At 37.3% G+C, this 22,815-nt stretch overlaps 1 protein-coding gene across 1 annotated transcript in view; it reads left to right on the forward strand.

Moving 5' to 3' along the window:
- The window catches only part of spns2 (SPNS lysolipid transporter 2, sphingosine-1-phosphate), an 80,846-nt gene extending 58,383 nt beyond the window's left edge, over window positions 1-22,463 (forward strand). The window contains exons 6-13 of the mRNA XM_051109435.1: window positions 1,860-2,002; window positions 2,993-3,145; window positions 3,232-3,421; window positions 6,754-6,819; window positions 7,333-7,431; window positions 12,485-12,648; window positions 17,007-17,043; window positions 20,126-22,463. Of these exons, the coding sequence (XP_050965392.1) occupies window positions 1,860-2,002; window positions 2,993-3,145; window positions 3,232-3,421; window positions 6,754-6,819; window positions 7,333-7,431; window positions 12,485-12,648; window positions 17,007-17,043; window positions 20,126-20,137 (864 nt within the window). The 3' untranslated portion in view covers window positions 20,138-22,463. The remainder of the gene's footprint in view (window positions 1-1,859; window positions 2,003-2,992; window positions 3,146-3,231; window positions 3,422-6,753; window positions 6,820-7,332; window positions 7,432-12,484; window positions 12,649-17,006; window positions 17,044-20,125) is intronic.
- The last annotated feature ends 352 nt before the right edge of the window (window positions 22,464-22,815 follow it).

Raw genomic sequence — 22,815 nt, forward strand, 5'->3', positions numbered from 1 at the left:
CTCTTTTATGGATGCTGGGTTTTCTAGTTATGGAGGGATAACAAGACCAAATCCAGGCTTTAGCGGGACACTGCGGCTCTGTATCAAAACCACCGCAGTGCACACAGAGACACATTCAGTCCACAGAATCACAGCGTAGTTCAGAAAACAGCAGCACGTCAATGGGACGCAGTGATCTGTTTAACTTTCATTGTTCACTATAAAGATTTATACTGTTGAACACTAATAAATAAATAAATAAATAAATGTAATAATAATATTTTTTTCTTATTTTCTTCTCCAGTGGAATAAATAAACATTCTTACAAAATAACATAAACCAAATAAATAAAACATATTCTTAGACTACCAGTCAAATGTTTTTGAACAGTAATATTTTTTATGTTTTCATAAAGAAGTCTCTTCAAGCCTGCATTTATTTGATCCAAAGTACAGCAAAAACTGTAAAATTCTGAAATATTTTTACTATTCACAATAACTGTTTTCTATTTGAATATATTTTAAAATGTAATTTATCAAAGTGACCAAAGCTGAATTTTTAGCATCATTACTCCAGTCTTCAGTGTCACATGATCCTTCAGAAATCATTCTAATATGCTGATTTGCTGTTCAAAAAACATTTATTATTGTTATTATTATTGCCGTTGTTGTTATTATTATTATTATTATTATTATTTTCCTATACTCACCAAGGTGCATTTATTTTGCATTATTATTTTCACATTTTGTACATTTTTTCAGAATTATTTAATGAACAGAAAGTTCAAAACAAAAGCATTTATTTGGGAAAAAAACACTCTTACAGACTATGAACTTTTTAAACAGGAGTGTATATTAAGATATAAGTCCTATTATCTTAAGTTTGCTTATACATTTAATTTCATTTTAATGTATCCTTTTTTTTTTTTTTTTTTTTTAAAAAAAAAAGGAAAATAAGACAAAAGCACTCCTGATAACCAGACCTTTACACGCACACATGCACACAAACACACCCATAAGAGCCGCAATTTTCTACAGAGCTTTGAATTAATGTGCTATAAATGATCTCCAGGAGGATTGCGTCTGACAGACAGAATTGCTTTGGCTTTCACAAGCGACGGAGGCGCTTACGCTGCTTCCATGTGGGCGAGCGGACCAACAAACACATGCGCGCACACACATACACACACTGCTGTGCTGTAGCCATCAGGAAGGATGATAAAAGAGATAATAGCTCATGGCCTGGTGGACCGCAGCTGCTCCTACACAAGGGAGAAAACTGAGAAAGAAAACGAGAGGATAGAGTAAAGAAACATCACCTAATGGAGTCTACTTCACACTGCAGACTAGTACACTGCCTACACTACACACCCTTATGTGAATAGAAATAAAACTAATCTGTAACATACTAAACCATAAGCTAATCACAAAATATCACCACCATTACGGGCTCAGCAAATAACTTGCTAGACCAAACAGGATGTGAGACGGATTCTTATTGTTCAGCCCACAAAATTTTGTTTAACAGAAGGCACAGACTCGCAGTAATACAAGCAAGAATGTTTAGTCTAGTTTACAGCGGAGAGCAATGCGCTGAAAACACTCTTAAGTGGTATTTTTGCATTTTTATTCCAAAACAATTTGATTTATATAAGATAATAAGACTTGATTTTTATTTATTCTTAAATTACTAGCAGAGCAGAAAAAATAAACTTAATTCAAGATATATTGACTGAAAACATCATAAAATCTCAAGCAGTATGTTTATCTTGTTTCAAGGATGTGTAAATAATTTTCTTAAAAACAAGACATAAATACAAAGGAAAATTATTTGCGTTTTTTAAACCGTTTTTTAAACTCTTTTTTTCTTTCTGTCTCAAGGTTTCTCCGATGTTGGGGTTGACTGCTGGGACCCTTATTCTCATCTTTGTTCCTGAGCCAAAGAGAGGGAGTGCTGACCATATCGCTGGACGTATAAAGACACGCACTTCCTGGCTCTGTGACATGAAAGCTCTCGCCAAAAAGTATGCTACTTGTTTATTCTCTTTTTCCGTTCATCACTCAGGAATGTAATGAACCAAATATGCAGCACTGGGGTGTACAAGATGTAATCACTTAACAATCAACCGTCAAGTCAAAATACTGGATCCTTCAGTGTCTGTAGTTTTTATGGTCCTGCCTTCACTTGAAATTGTTGACAGTGTATTGAAGTTTGTTGTGACAAAGTATCATTCAACTAATACATTTTAAATACATTCTGTAATTTTAATTGATCGTTTAAAAAAAAATTATTTACAACACTGGACCAACCATCTTTGTTGTGACCAAACTAGGGGTGGACAATATACCAGTAGAAATTTGTCAACCGGTAGAGATTTTGGACTATCGTCTCTATCGCGGTTACAGGCTCATGTGACAATTCTGTGCTACGTGGTCACGAAAACTTATCGTCTCTGTGTGTTTTTAAGCACTGCGGTTTAAAAACAATTGATTTTAGGCTGTTGAAATGCAGTCAGCTGTGAAAGAGAACTCATTTTGTTATATGCACACGCTCTCTGAGAGACTAGAGCACGGGAGTATAAAACCAAGTTATTTTTGCTGTTTTATAGGCCTTGAACGGTTAAATACACATACTTATGTGGCAAAATGTCTGTCTTTGCAGTGTTTTTTTTTTTTTTTTAATTTAGGCTGGTATTAGTTTTTTGTGATATTGACACTGGTGACAAGAATTATGAAATTTCTATGGTATCAAAACTTTTGATATCACAAAGACCTTATTTACAGCAAAAACATATTGTGATATATATATTGTTACTGTGAAATTAAAACTACTCATATCGTGATATAAGATTTTGGTCATATTGCCAACCCCTAGACCAAACTGACAAATTAATGAAGCAAGAAAAAAAAGCAAGAGTAACAGAAAAGCATGTAAAAATGCAGATGCAGAAAAATGCAAATGCAGAAAAACTCAGGAATTATGCCTATTCATTCATTTTCTTTCTGCTCCCCAGCCGTAGTTATGTATTTTCATCTCTGGCATCAGCCGCGGTGTCATTTGCCACGGGGGCATTTGGGATCTGGATCCCGCAGTACTTGGTCAGAGCTCAGGTGGTGCAGAAGACAGCAGTGAGCTGCACCAATCAACCATGCAGCAGCAAAGACAGGTCCGAATATACACAAACTGCTCAAAATGTAATGTACAAATACAAAAATTAGACTTTTGATAACTATATTTCTCTCTCATCTGCAGTTTGATATTCGGAGCCATCACCTGTGTGACTGGGCTGTTGGGAGTGGTAATCGGTGCCGTGACCACACGGCTCTGCCGACAGAAGACGGAGCGTGCCGACCCGCTGGTGTGTGCGGTCAGCATGCTGGGCTCTGCTATCTTCATCTGCCTCATCTTTGTTGTGGCCAAGAAGAGCATTGTGGGAGCGTATGTAAGTAACCCTATTTTGACTGTTCAGTTTCAGCTGATTTCAAAAGTCCACACTGTTCTAAATATCTTCCATTGGTTACACATCTATTATTGTTACAATATTAAGACACGTCACGTAAACAGCTCTCGTTATATTAGTTGCCATGGAATTATGGCGTAAACACTGAGATTCAAACTAAGATTCATGTTGCTTAACACTGTGGCCTGAATATCTCTAGTACAACTCCCTTCTGACTATCCTTGTATTATAATGAATCCTCTCAGTCAAAGTGAAATAAGGTCACTTCTATTCAGAGTTCAATATCAGGCTTTAAACGATATAAAGTCTGTTGCATTCAGTGGGTTTAACAGCCATAGTTGCTTGGCAGGGTTGTTAGGTCCAAACCCAACACTAAAAAGAATAAGAGCGACAGGCGCTGCGTACTTGTTTAATTGGCATGTAAAGCAGGAAAAGGGAGCAGTTTTCACAGTTACTGCTGAGAAACAATAGGCTGTGGCATTTCTGAGTCACTAATAGAGAAATGTTATGCTGTATAAGAAAACAAAAAAAAATTCTACCAGGTCATGGTCACTCTTTTAACAAAAAAACAATATGGTCAGAAACTAAATGGAAGACGGTCCCTGAAGGGCCAAACCGGACCAGTAGTTTCGTAAGTGTTTATGATGAGAAGTCTGATGAAAATGTATTTTTAGGGACTGTTTGTCTTTCCTGAAGACAAAAGAACCTAGTACACCATGATAATGCCAGCTATCTGGTGTTGTGTTTGAGAAATCATGAGCTTGCTCAAAGTTTGCCGGCTTATCTTAAATATAGAAGGCCAGTTACTAACTGTACCCTTAAACCTACCTGGTTTTGCAACCTTTGTGCCTTTGTTAAAGCTGTGATGATTTCGAAAAGATTTACAAAGCTCACAGTCTTACCTGTGGGTAGAACTGGCGACTCAGGTGTCTAGTTGGGGTCACATTAACACATACACTCTTGGGTTGAATCTTGACCTATAAATGGCACAAAAAATACTAATTAAAGTATTATAAAACTTAAATTGAACTGCCCACTGTCCTTCAGAAAAATCCGTTCAGGTCCCACAGATTCTTTGGTTTTTCAGCATTTTTGTGTATTTGAACTCTTTTCAACTCACTTTTCATACTCATATGCAACTATTACAGAAGGTTCAAACGTTCACTAATGTTTCCGAAGGAAACATGATGCATTAGGAGCCAGAGGATGAAAACTTTTTTTGTCTTCTGGGAAACATGTAAGTATCTTCTGTAGCTTCTGAAGGGTAGTACTAAATGAAAAAAATATGATAGTTAGGCAAAATAAAGAAAATGTACACATCTTCATTCCGTTCAAAAGTTTACACCCCTGGCTTTTAATCCATTGTGTTTCCTTCTGGAGCATTAGTGAGTGTTTAAGCTTTCTGTAATAGTTGAAAAGATAGATCCCAAAACCATACAGTCATTGTTGGAAAGGGTTCCAATACACAAAAATGCTCAAAAACCAAAGCATTTGTGGGACAGTAAATGAATTTATAATGTTACAAAAGCCCTCTATTTGAAATAAAGACTGGTGTTTCTAACTTTTCATCAAAGAATCCTGAAAAAAAGTATCACAGTTTCCACAAAAATATTAACCAGAACAACTGTTTTCAACATTGATAATAATAAGAAATGTTTCTTTAGCACCAAATCCTCATATTATAATAATTTCTGAAGGATCACACTGAAGACTAGAGTATTCAGCACTGCAATCAAGGAAATAAATTATATTTTGAAATATATTAAGATAATAAATATTTACTTTTACTTAAAATTGTAATAATATTTCACAATATTTTACCATATTTTTTAATCAAATAATGCAGCCTTGGTGAGAATAAAAGACTTCCAAAACCAATGAACACAATGGTGTTAATAGTCATTTTAAAAAATCACAATTATCTCACTTAACCTTACAGCTTTACCAATTTATAGCAAATTGGATAATGTGGAAATGGAAAAAGTGTATACCTATCAGTATTACTGAGAGCAACAGGGCAAATTCTACAGTAAATTATCACATTTGAGGTATTTATAGAAATGAATGACACATCATTTGGACCACAGGCCTTCATGCCATCTTGTCAAACAGGTAACATTACAGTGTCAGTTCTGGGTAAAAATATACCCAGCTCCCAACTAAAAACATGAGCGCCCTTTCAATCACTTGTCAGGAGGCTTCTGTAATTACATCCAAATGCAGCATACGAAAAACAAGGAATCCAAAACTTTAAGATGGGAAAATATTTAGAGTGAGAAAATTTGATAGTGACAGATGTGCAGTCTGAGAATGTGACAGCATGCTGGAGCTCTGTCAGGGTCTGCTCCAGCAGGGACAGCTGCTGTCTCGTCAGCATGTTGGCTGATCACACTTCAGCCCCTAAACAGAGTCCTGCAGGGCTTTACAGTTTTAGCCTGTCTGTCCGTCCGTCACGCTGTCTAAGCCTCAAGTCACTTTGGGACAGGGTTTCATACATGTCCAAACACGCACACTTTCACGCTTTCATTTCCTCACCTTGTATTCAGATATTCTTTCACACCGGGCATCTAAATGCAAGGTTCCAGAGCCATAAACTAAAACCATCACCTCTGTTTTACACCCTGAGGTCATTCCTCTGTCAGCCCTGTTCAACATATCACTCTAAGCTCAACATAAGTCAAAACGACCACTGAACGATCAGTTACAGTTCTTTACACAATCCCATCTGGTTTGACCCCAGCAGCTGCCGTCAATCGCATTCTGGCCTCAGAGTTGTGGAGAGACCATCTACATTCTGTCAAGTCACCAAGATTATTGGAGATATTCAATCCTTGAGTCTCAAGCACCTTGAAAATCCTGACCAGACACTGAGGGATATCAGTTCATTTGTGTGGGAATGCTGAAGTCAGTTAGTCTGTTCTCGTGGGATCACGCGAATCTGTTAAAATAACTTGTTAAACGTAACACGTTTTCAGCCGCCAGACATTTTAGGTTCCACTCTAGTATAATGCAAACCGCTCGTCTCTTTTTTACGGTTTGGAACGAGACATGGTTCTGTTGCCCTCAAATCAAAAACTGCACATAACGCAACCACAGTATAATGACAGGTTTTCATATTCCACAACATTTATTGGGGTTTTGTGATTTAGTAGATGAGCTGGGTTAATTCAGCCTTTAACCAACTGGAAGCCCTGCTATCCATATGTACTTATGTATACGTAGAGTAACTTTTCATTTTAAAGAATAATATGATTGGGCTTTCTTCTTCTATTTTTCTCCCCTCACTCTCTTTCTCCCTCTCCTTTTCTCCTCAGATCTGCATTTTCATCGGAGAGACGCTGCTCTTTTTGAACTGGGCCATTACAGCGGACATTTTAATGGTTCGTATTGAAAGCCTGTATTTATCTGCTGCATCGAGTGGAAACTTTAAAGCCTTTAACTGTAACAAAAGTGGTCATCTTCTCAGGCTAGTTTCTTATTTTGAATGGTGGGACGCATGACTACGAGGTTTGGTATAGCCTGGGTGGGGCCCAAGACAAAATTGCTGCCTTTGATTACGCTTAATGGAAACGCCACTCATGGAAAATAAAACGAAATAACATTTTCAGTTCGAATGTTTTTGTCTGAAGGAAGTGAGCGAGTTAGAGAAACTCAGAGAGAAGAAGTAAACAGAGTGCATGTAAGGTAGGGTGAAAGATTTAGCAAGAAAAGCTGTCATGAAGTTGAGTCAGCCAAGGTCTTACTGCATACTTAAACTCCAGTCAGCTTCGGTCAGTGTAAAACGCTCTGACAGCGTCTGCTTAAGTAAGCACTCGTGGTACTTTTGTTTTCCTGTTATGATTTAATGTAAAATTCTCACAGCTGTTTTCACATCACCTCTTTTCTCTTTCCAGTATGTTGTCATACCGACCAGAAGAGCCACTGCTGTTGCCTTCCAGGGCTTCACCTCGCATTTACTAGGGGATGCTGGGAGCCCGTACCTCATTGGCTTGGTAAGAATGTGCTACCTACTACTACACATTAAAAACAACCCAGCTTGGGTTATTTGGCAACCCAGCTCTGGGTAGATATCAAAGTCGTTTCAGCCAAGTCATTTCACGGCTTTCATCTTTGAAACGCCTCTCGCAGGCAAGTGCAGCTCCAAATCTGGAGCAAGCTTACGATTAAATTTCAGGCTAGATCAGCCAGTGCGCATGCACAGTACTGAGCACACGTCTCAAAACGCTGACTGTTTCTATAGCAACCGGGACTTCTAATGGTAGCTGCAGTGATGCGCTGACTTTACTAATCAACGATTGGCTCTTTCATTAAGAAGGCGGGGCTTCACGGCCATAATGAGCATTGCATCTTTCCTAATTCAAAACTATACGACTGACAGGTCTTGGATATTCTATAGTCTTTGGTAGATATTGGACAGAACACATGCTGGGTTATGTTGACTCAGCTGGTTGGGTTAAATGTTTTTACCCAACATTCTGGGTTGTTTTATTTATTATTTTAACATAAAATTAAATTAAATTCAGTATTATAACGAATAAAATCAGTTCACGTTATGCAAGGCAAAAGGCATTTCCATCATGCAAAATGACCACTGCTGACGCAGCTGACTGACATTTTGTCTTTGTTTGTTGCGTTATGTAATATAATATAATTTACAGTGTAGTAAAAACTTCATAAATTAAATAAAATGTACACAAGCCTTATTTCGCTAAAGAACTGCAACAAATTAGCAGAGCCAAGAACCGCTCTCTCCTGTATAGCATCCAAAAAGCCTGCGCTCTGACTGTAACTCAGCAGCTGGGTTGTTTCGTCGGAGACAGGCTCAAACCACCGGTTGGGTAGAAAAAAATAACCCAGCACTAAAAATGACCCAGCAGCTTAGTTACAGAAAAACTACCCAGCACTTGGGTAAAAAGTATGTAAAATAACCCAATAAAATGACCCGACAGGCTGAACCCAGCATTTGGGTTACAAAATAACACAGCATTTTTTAGAGTGTAGTATTGAGTACTTGGCTTGTACAGCCATTATAGAGTGGTTTTGGGAGTCTAATTAAGCAATGAACTACCTAAATGAAGTCTAAACAAAACACTGAAAGGGTCTTTTTACATGCAAGTATGCCAGCAGCCAATTTCAATACCCACAAAAGTCAGAGTGCACTAAATCGAGAATCACGAAGAAGAATCAGGTTATTGACACGCAAGTAGTTTTGAGAGAAAACATAATGCTGGAGGGAGGAAGTCAGCAATTTTGAGCTCTCAAAGCTACGCAAAAAGATGCATGGCTTCTTTTCTTGTTCACAATAGCAGATTTACACAAAAGCCCTCTGAAGGTTTTCCCGCTTTTCTGATTTGTGTCTTTCCAGTAATACCTTTCCACAGGAGACATGATTGTGTTTGTATACATGCCAGTCAACAGCTCATTCAAGGCTACATTTTATCCTCAAGTGTTCCCTTCGGTCTCTTAAACACTTGCGTGTAACAATAAGCTACGCTGCCTTGTGCCGTGTGACATTGTACTCTATGATTCTGTACGTTGACCCTGGATCTGCTTCCCCTTTCCGATTTCCACTTGCGTTCATGTTAAGAAAACAAAGCCAAACCGATCACAGTGCAGCATAAATTCATCATTCTTCTTAACTCCGGAAAAAGCACACTGTGGTTCCTAGACTTCCGACTCCTGTAGACATTCCTGGCATTCCGAATAGGAGCCAATGGAGTTGATCCAAGCTAAACAATAACTCCTGTCCGTGCTTTTGACAGGTTCAGAGCCCTCTGTCATGTAGGATTCAAGGTTCAGACCCATTTTTCCCTTATTTCATTATCACCTTCAACCTTATGCAACAAAAGTTCATTTGAAGAGTGTTTGCTCTTTATCTTTCTTACACATACCCCTCAATACACTGCCATAAGCACAGGGCAGGAGCTAAGAAGTGTGTCTAATCTACCTGTATATTGTATATACAGTATTTTTATCCTTTCATCAACTGGAATATGCTAGAACCACCTGTTTAGCACAGTTAATGATTTAACGACTTGATGTTGAATCTGACCTGCGCTGTTATGCTAAGGCACAGGTGCCAAACTCAGAGTTTAGTTCCAACCCTCCTCCAACACACATACCATGTAGTTTTCAAATAAGCCTAAAGGACGTGATTCACTGGATCATGGTTTAATTAGAGTTGAATCTATACTCTGCAGGGCAGTGGCCCTCCAGGAACTGAGTTTGACACCCTTGTGCTAAGGTGTAGTTTTAGATGCCTGTGTCATGAGTTATTCTCTCAGATACTACATCGAATGAACGGAGTAGTACACTTTCCCAGCTCATAGCCATCTTAAATTTAAATGTACATTTATGCATTTGGCAGACACTTTTATTCTAAGTGACTTAACACTACCCTTCAAAAAACTGTACTTTTAAAATGTAACATTCTTGTAATAGCAAAGCTGAAATTTAGGCATTTTAATATGCTGATTTGGTGTTTAAAAACATTCATTATTATTACTATCACTACTGCAAACTATGATTTTTTTTCAAGATTCTTGATTAATAGAAATACATCATTTATTTGAAATTTAAATCCTATATAACATTCCTTATTGTCATTTTTGATTAATTTAAGAGGCCCAGTGCTTAAAAGTATTAAACCCCAAACTTTTAAACTTTTAAAGTTTATGCATTTTATCAAGTTCACTTTGTATTGCATAAAAGTTTCTGCCAGATGAGTAAGTGTAAATTCTCTGGGAATCAGCATATGCTCCCTGCTGAAAAAACAAAACAAAACAATATACACCATCACAAAATCTGTAATGGTTTTACTGGTTATAACGGGACTTGTACTGGTTTTAAAGGAAACTGTAAAGGACCCCGTGGGTTTCTACTGCTAATTGGTCGCCTTCTATTGGTGGCTTGTTAAAACCACTAAATCCTAATGGAATATGCCCCAAAACACACTACAGTAAACAATTTTTTAATGGTTTTAATGGTTAAAAGTTGATAGTTTGTAATGGGATTTGTAGTGGAAACCATTAGAATTTGTTTGATGGTTTCTATTGTTTTTTTCAACAGGGTTGCTAGCGCTTTGCTATACTGTTTGGCTACTCTTTTCTCAGAGATCAGAGGTCAAGTTCACTCAAGTCGCAGTGTTAGCAGCTCACCACATTCCATCTGTTCAAAACATCCTACCTGCTGACAGACAGCTGGGCAGTGTAGTTGTAATTCTGTCCATGTTTTGTGATGTTTCATTTATGGTTAGTTCACATGACATCTTGGAATACAATGATCTTCTATTTTACCTCTAAAATGGTAGCGCTGGTAAGTCTTCAGCGGAAGTGTGTGGACATTCTGGCCTGTCAAATCCAGGAATGTGGGACCAAGTCATGCATCAACAGTTACTTGATAATTTCACTCCGGAGGTCTGGCGGGCTAGTGTGATGGTGGCTGTGACGTACTTCTGTTGCAAAAAATCTGCCAGCTCTGAATAATAAAAAGAAGAACAGATTTTAGTGAAAAACCACAGGAACTTTGACACAGGGCAGTGACACTATAGTTTTTTTCCACTTATGCGTGCAGTGACATCCAATGGCTTACTGAAGAAAGAAATTTAAGAACATGTGGCGGGCAGGCATCACATTCTTCTAAAAATTGAACAATGTGTGCAGTAGACCTATGAATGAATAACATTTCCTAAATACCTGGTAATGCTCCATTTTACTCTAACTGACGTAAAAACATTTAGAGTACCTGTGTGAATCTATACCCTTAGGCATAGTGGGTGGCGTAATTATCTATAAAAATAGGCTATCAGCTGAAATCTACCATCTTTTTTTGCAAAAACCTCATTAGACACGCACCAGAAATGTTCAACCTCAGCCCTATTTTTATCAGTAGAAATAGTTCATGTTTGGCATCATGAAGGCTGACACAAACACACACATATAAGAATATGGCCTGCTCACACACACAAACACACGCATTTGCTTAGCTATCCAAATGGGGACACTCTTACACGTTATAACACTTAAAAAAAACTATAGTTTACCAGTTTTACAAATGAGGATATCCCTAAAACTGGATTTTGTCAGATTTAGCTTACTTCTGAGTACAAATTTGTTCCCAAAATATGGCTAAGTGAATACAAAGACATACAGACCTCACTGTCAGCATCTGCTCGCACACCTTTCAGAGTCAGCATTCCTATCCAACCCACGAGACTTACACGCTAGTGCTGATAAAGGATTAGCCATGCTAAAGTGAATAAAATGGACTCTGAGGAGATTATTAGCTCTGCTAAACATCTTCTTAATGCTGCTTTAGTGTCTTTATGTCAAAATATAGAACGTTTGCTTTATTTTCTAATAACATGCTACTTTAGAATAGCCAGAACAAGGCATTTTAGCACTAGAAGTACCTTTTTGTTTACTGTTCTGTTATAAATCATGGGCTTGGCTCTGAAGAGCGTATGAAAGCAAGATTTGAGTTTTGTGCCCTTTAGTGTACTCCTAGAAGTTAACAATTTATTTTTAGTGGATGTAGGCATTTAAAAATGATCTTCCTGGAAAATGGAACAAAAAAAATTGCTGACTCACCCTGCACTACTCTCATACTATTTTTGTACAATCAAATGCTCTCTAGATGACAATATCCCCTGCTAATATCACATAGGAAACACGTCATGTGGTCTTTAACATTAAGAACCAGTTGCTGACTAGTGACTGAGGGAATCCTAAGGGAGTACACAGCATGTAATTAAATCAGTTTGTAAAACTGAAACTTAACTAAATGCTTTCTTGATTGAATCAATAGCTTAATTAATGTTTATTGTCTTTTTATAGATATATTGACTTAGTGTTCACCAGATACCAATAGCTTAAAACAAGCTAACATGATTAACCGCTCACCCAGTAACTGATTGACACAGCACAGCTCTTGAAGACAATATTAGGAAGTTAATTATTACATTAATGTCGCTGATGGCTCACAGCAGACTTTTCCTTTGTTTGCTAATGAGTGCTCTTTTGTTTGTGTCTCTGTGTGTTCCTGCAGATATCAGACGCGCTGCAGGAGAGCTACGCTACGTCATCGTTATGGCAGTTCCTGAGTCTGGGCTATGCCCTCATGCTTTGCCCCTTTGTCATCGTTTTGGGGGGGATGTTCTTCCTGGCCACCGCCCTTTTCTTCCTCGACGATCGTGACAAAGCGGAGAACCAGTAAGTGCCTAGACCTGTAGTCATAACCTTGAAAGCAGTAATTCAGTCCAATCTTTTTACGTCATTCTGTATTCTGAAAACTATCTCAAGACATAAAGGTGCTTCCGTTTCAACGGTTCCTTACTTTACATTCTTAAACGGGGTTATTATTTCCTATTTCCTCCACTGACAATGACAATCCGGAGAATGGCGGTTGCCATGGTGATTATGATAGCCTTGGCCTTCTTTGTGAGCCTGGTGAATAGCCTCAGGTGGATAGTTAATCTGTAAGGATGAGCGGGATGGATAGATGGACAGAGATCTAGATGTATTCTCAAACAAAGACACACGAAAGTGATCTGCCTACAGAAAAATGACATTTTACGTGGTTTTCAGATGAGCTTTAGTAGATCAAGAGCTTCTCTTACTCAAATTATTACCTATTATAGAAGAGATTTTAAAGGATTCCACTTCCAGAATATAAATTGATAATTCTTGAACATTTACTCACCCCCATGTCATTCAAGATGTTTATGTCTTTCTTCAGTTGAAAAGGAATTAGGGTTTTTGAGGAAAACATTCTAGGACTTTTCTCCATATAGTTGGATTTAATGGGAGCCAACGGGTTGAAGGTCCAAACTGCAGTTTTAGTGCAGCTTCAAAGGGCTCTACAGCAGGGTTGCCAGGTTTTCAAAACAAAACCCACCCAAATTGCTACTCACAACTAGCCCAAAAGCGTTTTGAGGAGGGTCCCCCTTTAAAAACCGTGTTACGGGGGTAAAATAAACGTTTTTTACCAGGGTTCCCCTGGTAAAATTAGCATTGGAGGGGCTAAATATTACGTTATTGGGGTCGCTTCAACCTGCGGACATGAAAAACATCCCGCGGCAACCGTGTTAAAGTAGCCCAGTTATGCGGGAAAACCGCAGACTTGGCAACACTGCTCTACACAATCCCAGCTCAGGAATAAGGGTCTTATCTAATGAAATGATCAGCCGTTTAAAAAAAACTAATTTATATCCTCTTTTTTATTTATAATCTTTCTTTGCACAATCACTTTGAAAACAATGGGTTTGTACTTCCGCATGACATTTCCAACGTGACTACGTAATGTATAAAGTAGAGCTAGTGCAAGACGATCATTTGTGGTTAAAAAAGTGTTTTTTTTTAGAAAATTACGATCATTTTGCTACATAAGACCCTTATTTCTCGGCTGCGATCGTGTTGAACCCTTTGAAGCTGCACTAAAACTACAATTTGGACCTTCACCCCACTGGCTCCCATTGAAGTCCACTATATGGAGGAAAATTCTGGAATGTTTTCCCCAAAAACCTTAATTTCTCTCTGACTGAAGAAAAACATAAACATCTTGGATGACACGGGGGCAAGTAAATTATCAGGAAATTTTTATTCTGGAAGTGAACTAATCCTTTAAAGTACATGTAATGTTAGTAGACTAGCATTAGGCAGAGACAAGTGATACAACTAAGCAATTTTATGAAAGTAGCATTTATGGCCAGTTTTTTCAAGACTTTGTCCAGTAAAAACAGTCATGACGACATGAGAAGAATTGAAGATCAAATAAACCCCAATGTTGTCTCTTGCTATTCAAGCTACCCATACATGTCATTTCATTTTAGCATGGCTCTAGGATACTTTGTACTATATATGTATATTTAAACATAGGTATTTTAAAACAGACTTTCATCAAAAACATATGCTACTTTGGTTATGGAAAAGTCCCATTCCCTTAAAAGGTAAAGACAAACATGATACCCGAACTTTGGGACTCACTTTCTGTTTTGCGGCCGTCTTTTATCAAGTGGATTTCCTGTGTGTGTTGCCACTCAAAAATGACTTCCTTCCTGTCTGCTTGGGGACGTTTTTAGGCAGGGTGGTATGCTGGATTACTGTGGAAGATCTTCCCACGATAGGTCTTAGAGACAGCCCTCCTGGTTAACTTTTCTTCTCGTCTCGCCATCTATTACAACAGGCAGATTAATCATTAGAGTCATTTTTCACATGGAGCTACTCAGCAGGATTATTAAATGTTCTTTTTCCTGCTATATATCAAAAGTAGTGGAGTACAAATAGTGCACTTGAAACCACAGATACAGGTCTTAAATAAATCAATCCTAACATGAATAAATCTTGACAAAAAATACAGTGACTATGTTTGAAGGTGTTGTGTCAAACAGAATAATATATAACTGACTGTTTTCAAGTAGGTTTGCTCGAAAACTTCCCAATTCTACTATTGGTCAGATAAACAAATAGCCCTGCCCAAAAACTCACACAATTGGTGGAGACAGTGTTGCTATGCCAAGCTGGTCAGACACTCTTACAAACAGAACAAGGTTTTTAAAGAGCCACAGTGCTTTCCTTTTTTTCAGGGAAATAAAACTATGAATGATTTACAGTTGTATTTGCATATTAAAATGGGATGAGAGAACATATTTTAACATCAACTTCACTTTAAATATGAAATATTTAAATTTAGAATATGATAATAAAATGTCACCTTTAAATTTAGAATAAATGACAAATAGTTTACTTTTAATTTTAGACTCAATTTTATAACAAATCCACCTTTAAATGTAAGAATTTAAAGAGCTTCTAGAATAGAATAAAAGATCCTTTAAATTTAGAATATAACCTTTTCAAGGCGGTCTACTCCCACTGTTAGTTGCAGATTATACAGAAGAATTACCACACTGGTTTTATGCAGCCACTGAATTGCAGCTATATATGCATTGTAATGATCTGCTATATCATGCATGCCAAAAGCAGCAGCTACAGATTAAAGCAGTTATATTTGTGGATGCAGCGTATACTATCAGCTTAAATCCTGCTGTTATGAGCCTGTGCAATTATACATTTAGTATTTCCAACAAATACTCTTATATAACACCCTTCTCGCAATTTTAATAAGCATTGCATCATCACGAGTCATCATCCAGTCTAAAAATAGAATTTTAACTGTGCTGTTTCAAGCCCAGGAGTCCTTTATTTGCAAATATCTTGTTACACGAATATAACATTTTTGTTTGACTAAATCTATTTATAGACACAGCATGCAAAATGAAAGGCGTTCACTGGAGCGGAGGAATATATATTGAGCTTGAAGAGTACTTTATTTCTAGGCTGTTAGCTGTTTTGGGCCGTGAGGGAGCCATTTATAGCGCAGGGGAAAACACTGTGCACCCAAGCAGTCACGCAAAAATACACACACGCACGCATTTGTCTCGTATCCTTTGCAGCCTGGCATCAGTTGGCATGGTGTCCATGGGGATGTACTGTAGATATAAGCATTCCTGAACTATGTTTTAAAGCACTAGTAGCCTGTGAAATGTCCCCACTGAGATTTCCAATTTAGTGAATGAAATTACAAGAAGGCAAGAACTGAACATCTTATCTTAGGGCAAAAAAAGAAAGAAGTGAAAAGTACTTCTAACAGAATTAAGAATAATAGATAACAGAATAATCTGGATCCTCACCAACTTCTGTCACTGCTCTGACCGCTTGTGGTCACAATGAATCAAATCACCGCTGTACCTCATTTTACTCAGAGCTTTGCATCTAAACGGTCAGATTTCATTATTGCTGCTGTAAATTTGTTAGGTAAAAGTTACCAAGACTTTTTAAGCCAAGGACCAAAATCGTGTAATACAGGGTCAGTATTACAGTATATTTGCTCCCTGGAATTGATTTCCAGAAGCATTTTATACATTCATGAGGGCAGTTATTATAATCACCATACTATGTTGTCTTACTTAAATGTACCAAATTACTTACTTTTTAATTAATTACTAAGCACCTCTGATTAGCGTGTTTTCAGCACTGACTAATCTAAGCACCTCTGATTGGCCAATGCAATCTTAAATTCAGCAGAAATGCATTTCATTGGTTAAAAGGCTCAACGCTGCACAAAAAGCAATATGATGTAGTGTGAGTGATTAATTCCCACATTCATATTTCATTTTAATCTTTTTTTTGCCCCTTTGTCTTAAATTTATGGGGCATTTTTTCATTTTGGTGGCATTTTTGCCACAGGCCCTCGTTGACTTCCAACCCTGGTGTAATATATTTATTTTTAATATTAGCTGAAGAATATTCACTGTTTCATCAAGTTAACATTGTATTTTTTCTACCCAATTAAGAGTAATGAGCTGGAATTTTTTTTATTATGCCTTAAACATACTAAATATCTATAATAATAATAATAATAATAATAAATTTTATTTGTAATACACAATACTCCTCAATTAGGAAATCCTGTTGTCCTGATGTGTAGTGTACAATTATAAAAAGCATTGCACCAATACTGTATCTATACTGTTTTCCCCTCATTATTGTGTTTTTGTCTTTTATTTCTCCAGAGTAAACCAGCTATCCCGACCGCCGTCCACAGTTAAGGTAAGAACTCAAATTCCCGCAAGTCTCCAACAAAGGCCCCCCTTCTTTTCCCCCCTACGCTGTTATCCTGTTGACCTTTTAAAAGAGCATTCAATGGTTCAAGCTTATTTATGAAAAGGTATTCTGGACTGTAAAGGGAGAAATAATAACATACCACCTTTATGAAATTCCAGAGCTGCACACTTAACCTTTATTTACCCTTTGTTTTATACATACTTCAGCACAATAGAATAGAATAGAATAGAATAGAATAGAATAGAATAGAATAGAATAGAATAGCTTGACATTGGCTTTGGGCTCATGGTAGCATCACCTTTTCATTCAAATCTGGCTCGTCTTCAAGTCTCTGTTCCTGGCCCCTTCCCCTCGTTCTCTTATCAGCCTCTCGCACTCACTGAGCCTGTTTGTATAATTACCATGACTCTGAATGCCCCCAAAAAACAGTAGAGCATCAAAAGAAAGAAAAAGAAAACATCTAACAACATCAGGAAATAGGCTTCCCTAGTTGCCAGTTTTTTAGGTGGAGGACAATGTGTATGGGAGCAGTACACTAAAAATAACTAGTCCCCCAACTATTCGGCTGAGAGGGCGGATTGTAACCGTTAAATGTGGTCATGTATTTTTGTTCTGCAGACAGGCTGTCCCAAGTTAGCTGTCCTACTCCTCTACACCGCTTTCTAATTAGCAAAACTACCATTCTTTATTAGGTTAACAGCCTAAACTGACTACAGTTTAACAAGAAATCAATGAAATATCTCCGTTTGGAAGCAGCGGAAACCGTGGCCTTGAGGGTTAGCCTGTCAGAGGCATATAAATTAGCATAAACAAGCGTGTAATGGCAAGACATATTGCCTCAGTCACTTATATAAATGGGAAAAGTTCTCTGATCAATAGAGGTCAAAGCACAAAGTGCAGAGGAAAGTGCAGAGTTACATAACAGACGGACACCCACACACCCGATATTAGAAAAAGAATTATGAGGCGGCACGGAGATGTGACAGTGGGAGTGGGAGTACGGGTACAGGAAAAATCACTGTTGTGACATTAGCCTTGATTACGGCCAAAGATTTCAGACAGGAAGGGCTTGCAACTAAAGCAATGAGAAGATATTAGAGAGAACAAATGAGAGATGAAAAGGGAAAACAATACGGAAATGGACCACTGCATTTGGATTATAAAGCAGATGGAGGACTTGCTAGGCACTAAAGAGATACTGCACATTGAGTGCTTAAATCTAGTGGACAAATAATGGCATGAGGACAAAATGGAGAGTCGTCGCCATAAAAAGCTGGTCTTTAGAGAACATCTTGTAATTAAATGATACCACAACCAGATATGCCCTTCAGCCATTCACCCTTCGGGCAGTTAAACATGAATGGATTTCCTTAATACACATTCTATTCAGTATGAGCTGGAGAGTTATGTAGGGCCCTATGGAAAACGCGAACAAATCACGGAATCCAGTTATAAAAATTTACTGTATACAAATTTTGGATTAATAAATCAAAAGTAGGTCAGTACACTTAAATCAAAATGTGATATGGACTAATGTGTATGAATATTAAGCTGCAAAAAAATACAGTTTAAATATAAATCCTGCATGTACTGTGTGTCTCTGTGTGAATAAATAGCACAGATGCGTGGTTTTGTTTACTGCACATACGGAAGCACGTGTGACACTCGCTGTGTTTTTAGCTTCTATAGCCTCAATATACATAGACATAATCTCTATAACTGCCCCAAGAGTCATTTCATGAGCATTTTACTATTTAATTTGAGAAAACTTATTGGCATATACAAACAGAAACTTAAAGGTCTTCCCAGCAACCCGTCAAAAAAAAAAGTTCAGTTTAACTTGAAGAAACTGTGACAGAAATATATTACTGAATGTAATGATAGTACTACTATTAATAAAAAAATATTATTAAAACAATATATATATATATATATATATATATATATATATTAGATATGCTTTTTTACATTTTTTTAACCATTAAAACAGAGTCTAGAAAAATTTAAATGGAAAAAAAAATGAATTTACGGGAAAAAAAACAATAGATTTTATAGGGCCCTAGTTATATACGCTACCATTAAAAAAATTGTGGTTGGTAAGATTGACTGATTTACTATTTATTCATTTATTAAAGTCTCTTATACTCATCAAGGCTACAAATATTTGATTAAAACATTGTGAAATTATAACTATTCAAATTAACCATTTTCTATTTTAATATATTGTGAAAAGTAATGGTGATGGCAAACCGTAATCTATTTTTTTCAGGATTCTTTGCTGAATTGTGCAATTATTTGAAATTAAAAAAAAATTATAACACTATAAATGTCTTCATGATCAATTTAATTGTAAAGACATTTTGTTTACACAAGGTGATGACCCTTTACTTTAAAATATTTTTTCCACAAAGCTATATCTTGGTTTTATTACTAGCAAAAACATATTAAAACAAACACAATTAAAAAACATGAACTTGAAAACCCACAGTTTAAAAGACCAAATCTAGCATTAGTCCATAATTACAGAATTTTCTGTGTATGAGTGTGTACCACACAATGAAGAAAACGATGATTTGTTTAATAGTGGAAGAGCTTCTAGGCAGATTATTTGTGGCATAATGATAGCCAAATCCCAAACAAGACCTTGGGTGCTCCGTAAACATCACTGATGTGATTATCTGAGCATAATACCCTAGTATTTAACATTTTAGTTATGCTGCATGAGCCAAATACAGTACTATTGTACTCTGTTGTTTCCTCTCTCTACTATATTAAAATGAGCCTGAATAAAATAATTGTCAAGCTCGTGACGTACACATATTGTGATATCAGTGGGGCAGCTGTGGGATGCTTACAGAAGCTCTGGTTGCAGTATGTGTGTAAGGATGGGGGTTGGTTTACCTCACCAGCAGCACCAGACAGATGGCTCAGTGGGTACTGAGTTATAATAATTAAAATGAAACATCCTGTTGGGAAGCCAGAGCCTAGAATGTTATTGCTCCAAGTTTTATTCAACAACTACAAACCACCACAGACTGACCCCTGTTTGTCTTTTCCATTCCCTCAGGTTACCAAATGAGAGGCGGCTGTAGTAATGAAGAAAAAGTGGGTTGAAAACATGGGCAAGTGGAGGAAGAAAAACAGAAGGACTAAAACTAGCAGCTATACGCACACTCAGCATACTCTCGGATCACCTCTATCATATCATCTCTGCTTTTTTTTACGTTTCATCCTGTGAAGGCCGTTCTGAATTCGAGTCGCACCTTGCTTGCCCTAGGAAACCTTCAGCTGGCGAGAGGTCAGCCAATCAGCAGCTGGTGTGCAGCTATTAATGATGTATATAAAGAGCCACTTCGGCTCCAATGGGTGTTTGGAAGAGGGTGCGCTAGCGCGCTCAGTGCCATACTACTGAACACAGCACGGACACACGCTCCCGTCCTGTCACGCTGCCTGTCGATCTGCACCAAGTGCCATAGCATCACATTCCTAACGAGGACCAGTACCAATGATGCTCACAGCCAACGAGGGGCTCACCGCTATGCCAAAATCCACAAAAATCTGTAAATACAGAACTGAAGGAATCACATCACATCAAATACCCAACAAAAGCAAACTACAAGGTGAGCCCTGCCTTAAGAAATCTGGCAGAGGCACAGGTCTGGTCCCCAGTCACTTTTCTTTCAGAAAGATCTTTTTCTTTGCTTATTATTAAATGTATTTTTCCATTCTTTTTCTTAGCACTTACCATTTAATGCAGTGCCAGTGAAATCATGCAGCCACGCATGACACCTGAGACCGCTGAAATCGATCATTATCTTTTCTCTTCTTGCTCTGACTGTGTGTTTTTACAAATGAAACTGGAGGGACTTCATAAACTATAGCTGAAAGGGACACTGGATTGTAAATATGATCTTTTTTATAATGAAGAAACAACATGTAAATGCTTTCATACGGAACTGTACTGAACAGGATAAATCGCATAGTATGGTCAAGAGGAGAGCAGAATGCTGAAAATTGTTAACAAGTGAACAAAGCCAAGGTTATCGTCACTTGCCTAGCATTTTTCAGCGAGAGTTTCTTTCCGCAGTGCTGGGTTACCCACCCAGACAGGCATACCTTTATTTCAACTGCGGATAAGATTCACAAGCTCAGTCTATAAGAATGAAAGTCTTTGTATGTTGGCTTACCTTGCTCATTTGGTTTTACATATCCCTTTACTGAAAAAGAAGAGAAAGAAAGGATGATAGTGTATCGCAGCCAAGTTAATTAACTACACTGCAATTCATCCGTTTTCAAAAAGGGAGAATTTGAACTCAGAGGTTAAGCTAAGTCCGGATTGCTTTTTTTTGCGGATTCTGTGAATTTTTGTGGATTTTTTAAAATCAGATAACAGATATTTGAATATGTTGCATACACTAAGAAAAGCACTTTGCTTTTCACTAAGTAGTCGTGGATATAAAGAGAGAGGTAAAACTGCAGAAAATATCCATTGTTATTGGCCTGTGTGGTTTCGCTTCAGAATATAGTTTGTAATATATGCAATTTAAAAGATTTCATCATGAACAAACATGAAAGCTTTGACAGTGGCAATAATTTGTATATCCTCATATTTAGCAAGATTTTCTCAGAGCACACACATACACACCACTGTCACTTTTCTGCAACCTGGTGTTACCAAATCTGTCTGCGTCTGAAGCGTTCAAATGTAAATCTGTTTTTCCTCATAGAGAAATAGAGGCTTTTTCCTCATTTTGAAAAAAGCACCTTGCCTATAGCTTGAAGTGGGAAAAAGCCGCTCTGTGTTTTGAAGGTCTGACTTAACGTATCATGTGAAATTACCGTCCCTATTTGCCAGTCATATCCTTTTAGCTTTCATCATGCCAGGTGAGAAGCATTTGAATGTGATTCTGTCCAATCCAATGTGTTTACACATGCAAATTTATCTTAATGAAGCTTTTTTGTATTATTATTATTATTCTTTTACAGATGTCTTTTCCTTTCTTTTTACAAATATGAGTTTTATATATAAACACCATAAAGATAAACTATATTATGCAGCAATTTTAATATATTGTAAACTGCTTTGATGCAATGTATTTATTATGTTTTTGATTTGTTTATTTGCAACCCTTGCTGATAAGATGGAATAAGGGGAAAATAATGTCATAGATATTATGTACAGTTCTGTTTCTGTTTGTTTTTTGTTTAACAATGCCTCCTCGTCACCATTTGAAGAATCTTTCAGTTGTTCATCTCAGAGAACTGTGTTTTCACAGGAGCCAATTATTTTACTAGTTCACACACACAGCATGACTTACACTTATACAAAAGTACATGTATTGTGTACCAACATGTTTGTTAGACCAATGAACTGATACTTTACCTGATTTATTTTGCACAAGCAACTGGGTGTGTGAATAATGTGCTGATCAGGGGGTTTTTCTCTTACTGTCTAATTCAATAGTTCTACACTGGCATTTTGTAAGTGCTAGCTTTGAGGGATTATTACCCATTCACTGCCTGGCTACTAGCTTTTCAAAGTTATTTTACATGCTGTCGATGATTATATGACTATTGTTGATTTGTTTGTTGAAAGGCAACACTCACGGTGATCTAGATCTGATGAAAGGCTGGCTTAATATTTGTAAAAGGCCGGCCGAGTTCATTTTTAATCAACAAAACGCTACTGCTAATGAGCAGTTTTATGAGATCATTTTAATTGCTGAATCGTGAGTGTTGAGTATTTCAGATTGCACA

The sequence above is a fragment of the Labeo rohita genome, chromosome 5, assembly GCF_022985175.1.
Source record: "Labeo rohita strain BAU-BD-2019 chromosome 5, IGBB_LRoh.1.0, whole genome shotgun sequence".
Taxonomy (NCBI): domain Eukaryota; kingdom Metazoa; phylum Chordata; class Actinopteri; order Cypriniformes; family Cyprinidae; genus Labeo; species Labeo rohita.